Source organism: Mesitornis unicolor, unplaced genomic scaffold (assembly GCF_000695765.1).
Source record: "Mesitornis unicolor isolate BGI_N332 unplaced genomic scaffold, ASM69576v1 scaffold15328, whole genome shotgun sequence".
Lineage (NCBI taxonomy): Eukaryota > Metazoa > Chordata > Aves > Mesitornithiformes > Mesitornithidae > Mesitornis > Mesitornis unicolor.
Genome location: NW_010199973.1, coordinates 13,099 through 17,604, shown reverse-complemented (window position 1 = coordinate 17,604; position 4,506 = coordinate 13,099). Strand labels below are relative to the sequence as shown.

At 42.6% G+C, this 4,506-nt stretch overlaps 1 protein-coding gene across 1 annotated transcript; it reads left to right on the top strand.

The window, feature by feature from the left end:
- Nucleotides 1-796: 796 nt before the first annotated feature.
- On the top strand, nucleotides 797-3,358 carry LOC104544674 (cytochrome c oxidase subunit 7A2, mitochondrial; the record flags this gene model as incomplete). Its single annotated transcript, XM_010189600.1, has 3 exons — nucleotides 797-886; nucleotides 2,196-2,280; nucleotides 3,136-3,358. Coding segments are annotated over 3 exons (234 nt in total), but the record flags the coding sequence as incomplete, so codon positions are not given.
- Between the last annotated feature and the right edge of the window lie 1,148 nt (nucleotides 3,359-4,506).

The following is a 4,506-nucleotide window of genomic DNA, read 5'->3' as shown; positions in this document are numbered from 1 at the left end:
GGTGGGTGAGGGCAGGAGGTGGCTGTGCCCTCACTCACAGCCAGCATCACCCGGGGGTTTGCCCCGTGGCCGCGTTTTTAGCGGGGGTAGTTTTGCGGGGGAGGATCAATGTCGGCATTACTTGAAGGAGACAGCGGGGAGCCTGGGGGTACAGCTGGCTCTTAGCTTTGAGCCTTGACGTGGGAGCGGAGGCAGACTTTGAGCCATCGGAGGAATTAGAGATTATTGCCTGACCCTGCTAACGAGCATCTACGCGATCTGGCTATGGACACAGATTCCAGCTTAGGGCACAGCAAGAGGTCTTAAAACTCATGGATGGGGACTGCCTTCAGCTCCGTGAAGGTTGGCTCCTGTGCTGGTGAACTGGAGCTCGGACAGAAGATCCTTGTCTGCCCTAACGTGTTTTGTCTTAAATATTACTGACCATATCGTTAGGGTCAGACACAGCAAATGGTGCCTAAAACCCAGATCTAAGAGGCAGAGGTTGAGGTTTCCCCCAAAAGGATGCTAATGTTGTAGATCCATTAATCTGTTGTATCTTACTGAAAGAAATTTTCCTGAGTTTTCCATTTTTAAGTAACCGGTCAGTCCTGTATGTAGTCTGCTGAAAGACTGACTGAATTAAAACCCAGTGGGTTTTTGTGTTTCCTTTGTTTAATTGTTTGTTTTAAAGACTTTCCTCTTTTCCTGGCCTTTCCACTTCTGTGTTACTTCAAAAAGAAACTATTTCAACCCAGTGTGAATATAGCTGGAAAAAAATGGCTGTTTTTTATACACTGTTTATCTTTTATTTCAGAGCCTTCGCCAGATTTCCCAGAGGACCATAAGCACTGCTTCACGCAGGCAGTTTCAAAATAGAGTTGCAGAGAAGCAGAAGCTTTTCCAGGTATTGAGTGAGCATTGATAGTAATGTTAGTAGAAAAGCAGGGTTTTAGTAGATCATAATTGCATACATTTTGTTCCTAAATAGTTGGTAATTTGTACCTGAGTTTTTTAATGAGTTGTAGGTACCGTACAAAGATAAAGACAAAGTACTCTGAAGTGAGCTGAGATGGGGGAGTACATCCTAAGAACAAACAGAGAAAAACAGCAAGTGAGAGGACAGAAGTACAGTGAAAAGTTAAACCTGCGCTCTTACAGCTATATCCATAGCTTGTAGATGAGCCCCGTAGTTCTTACTGAGGATGTGGTATTATTGTACCTCAATTATGAAAACAGTAAAGGTCTTAAGGGATTGGATTCACTCCTAGAAAATGATTGAATCTTTTAAAATGGTATCTGGGTGACTCTCTTCCTGACTGATAGGGCCACCTAGTGAGCACTGGTGGTTCTTCAGATGCCAAAGCAGGGGATACTCGAGAGCGTGCTCCCATCTGTGAGCCATAACCTGGAGCAGTAGCTTCACACTGAGGATAGAGTGGACATTTCGGCCATGTGAAAGGAAGAAAGCGTGTTAGAAGCCCGAGTTTTTGTTTTGTAATAGTTTTTGTGTCTAGTTGCTGTCCTTTCCCCTGGAAGAGAAAGCCAGTCTTCTTGTGATGCTAAGGAGCAGTGTTCACTGTGAGCCAAGGGGAATGGGTGGCGTCAGAGGCTCTGTTTCTGCTGGCAGGGTTCTCCAGCCATATCTCTTTCTCCTCCCCTCTCTTTCTTGTGAGGCAGCAGGTCAAGCTGGGCTGGGCTGTGGGTCACCACACCGGAGGCCAGCTTGAATTCCCGAGCTGTGTGAACTCGCTGACACGGGCAGAGGTCACTCGGATCTGGTGTCTGGGAGTTTCCCTTCAGGTGGAGCAAAGCAGTTTCCTGTGTGACAGCAAGTGACAGCAGAGGCTCCTCCCCTCGCTGCTGCCTGCAGCAGATGGGAAGTCTCTAGGGATGGTTGGCATATCCCAGGCACCCGATGGGGCTCGCAGCTGGTGTCAGGAGTGTTTAAACATCTGCCAACCAGTGCTGTAGAAATGAGCGTGCACATCATTTACTGTACTTCCCTGGTGGGGAGTGGTGGCCTGACAGCAGTGCAAAAGCTTGAAAGACAAAGCAGATTCTAAATAAGGTTCAGTGTCTTTTGGGAGTGGGGAAGTAATTAATGTTCTGGGTAATTCTGGTTATATTAATTCTAGTTATATTAATTCTGTCATTCTAGTTATATTGCAAGAACTGTACTTAAATAGTTTCTTTTTGTCCCTTGTTTCCATTAGGAGGATAATGGCATCCCAGTGCATCTTAAAGGTGGTGTAATGGATGCTCTGTTGTACAGAGCCACCATGGGTATTGTAGTTTTTGGTAAGGCTAATAAATATTTACCCTTTGATACAAATTCCAGTGTGCTGATATTAAAGTACTCTTCCTTTGGTACAATCTCTAACGTGACTGGCATTTTCTCTGTAAGTGAGTGACGTAGTTCCTTCAGTCTGTTCTTTAAAACATGCAAAAATGCGTGTAGAGAGGGGGAAAAACATTTGGACGTACTACATATTTATTTGTGCTTTCTCAAGTTGAGCTTTTCAGGTGGCGTTTTTACCCCTGACTAACAGAACTCTAGGTTGAGTACTTCAGAATTCATGTATGGGGGTGTAGCTTTCTGTAACCACTGAGAAAGCTTTTTCTGAAATGGAGTAAAATGTAATTACAGCACATACATATACCAGTTGTCTCATTAGCCTGGCTCTTTTTAGCCCTAGGTGACACTTGATGTGCTGAGGTTTCACGTGCCGCAGAGACTAGCGGAATATATCCAAACATTATGATAACTGTCTGCATTTAACCTTTATGTTGCTTGTGAAATGGTTCTGTAATAGCCTCTAACTGTGTTGATCTAATGGGTTTTCAGTTCAGTTATGTTAAGAATGAGTAGCCGTTACTTTATGGTCACCTCTGTAGGTGCCATGAACACGCCTCTCCCATGTTTTCCTGTTTTTTTATTTTTATGCAGTCTATGGAGAACTATTTAAGGAATCTTTTTCCTCTAAAATACGAATTGCCAAAAAAAAAAAATCATTGAGATGTGGCTATGGAAATGTGTTGTGTCTGAATTGCAGCTGCTTATCGCCAGTATTTCTTCTGGAACAAACTGGGAAAGGAAATTGAAAGCAATACTGTTCACTGTTCTGAAAATACCTTTTCTGTCTCTTGTTTCAGGAACAGGCTATGTTCTTTATGAGCTGTTTAACGCTTCAATGCCCAAGAAGCAGAAATGACTCCAGTTCGGGATGCCCTGGTTGCTACTAGCATCTCTTTGTCCAATTCCACGTGACTACGATGGCAGCTTATACTTACTGTAAACAGCTGGCTTAATGCTTGGAATCATAATTTAATTGTAACATGTGAACTGCAATCAATAAAGCAGTTTTTATGTTGCATTGTGGTGGTCTGGACTGTGCTGTACTGTGTGTTCTGTCCTTTCTGCTTCCAGTAGATGTACATTGAGTTGATCAACAGGCAGAGCTTTGAATCGTGAGCCTCTTTTCTTTGTATGTGGTTTATGTTAGTACTGTGAAGGTGAGTTAAATGCCCTGAATCCTTATTAGAAAGTGATACCTTGTCTTTATTATAGGAATTCCCTCTTCTTGCTTTAATGGAGCAAATTAATCTTATAATAAATAATTTGGATTAGAAAAGGATGTTGAGGATTTGATTATGCTGTATCTTTGCTGCCAGCTGCTGGAAGCTGACTGTAATACACCTAGAAATAAATAAATCTGACTCCCGATCACCACCCAAAGGTGAGTTTTTACTGTGTAGAGGTGATAACACTGTGCTCTGCAGCTTCAGGGTCTTAGGAGTATTCTCAGTTGAACTCAGCACCTTCATCTAATGGGGTTTTTTTTCAGTCTTTTCTTTGCTACAGCTTAATGGAACATCACATTTCCTGAAAAGAATGGAGATTTCTGAGCATGCAAGTATGATTAGTAAGTTATTAACAAGTGATTCTGTATGTCTTGCTGCCCATGAAGTCAACAGATACATCTCAGTCATGATTTAGACTTGGTGATCTTCCAACGTTGCCTCATGTTTCAGGTGACCAGAGCCAGCTTGTTCTCAGTTATAAGGCAATCAGCTCTTCAGTGTAAAATAAGAAAACAGAGTTTATCAGAGAATTTCGGGGTGTTCTAGAGCAAATAGTAAAGTGGAGGAGGGACTCAGTAAGTGTTAGTACTAACTACTATGCAGTGCTAGAGTTGTTCTACTGATTGGAAAGGTTTACAGTGACTTGACACTGGCAGTTGACTGCTAATTTGGTCCAGGCTAAACAGGATGCTATTAAGCCAGAAAAACTGAATACATTGAAGGTATTGCTAGAAAAGCTTCCAGTTTGTTGACTTTTGGCAGTGTTTAATGCTGTTTTGGAATAATTTATCCAGAGCTCCCTAACTTTGAGGATAGGCTTAGAAAGAAGCAGCCTTCTGTCTCCATGAATTGTACTCCTCTGGTTTGGGAACAGACTGTCCTATGTCTGTAGGGTAGGAGCAGGTCTAATTTGTAAGTACATACAAGGTTAAGTGGGTTAGG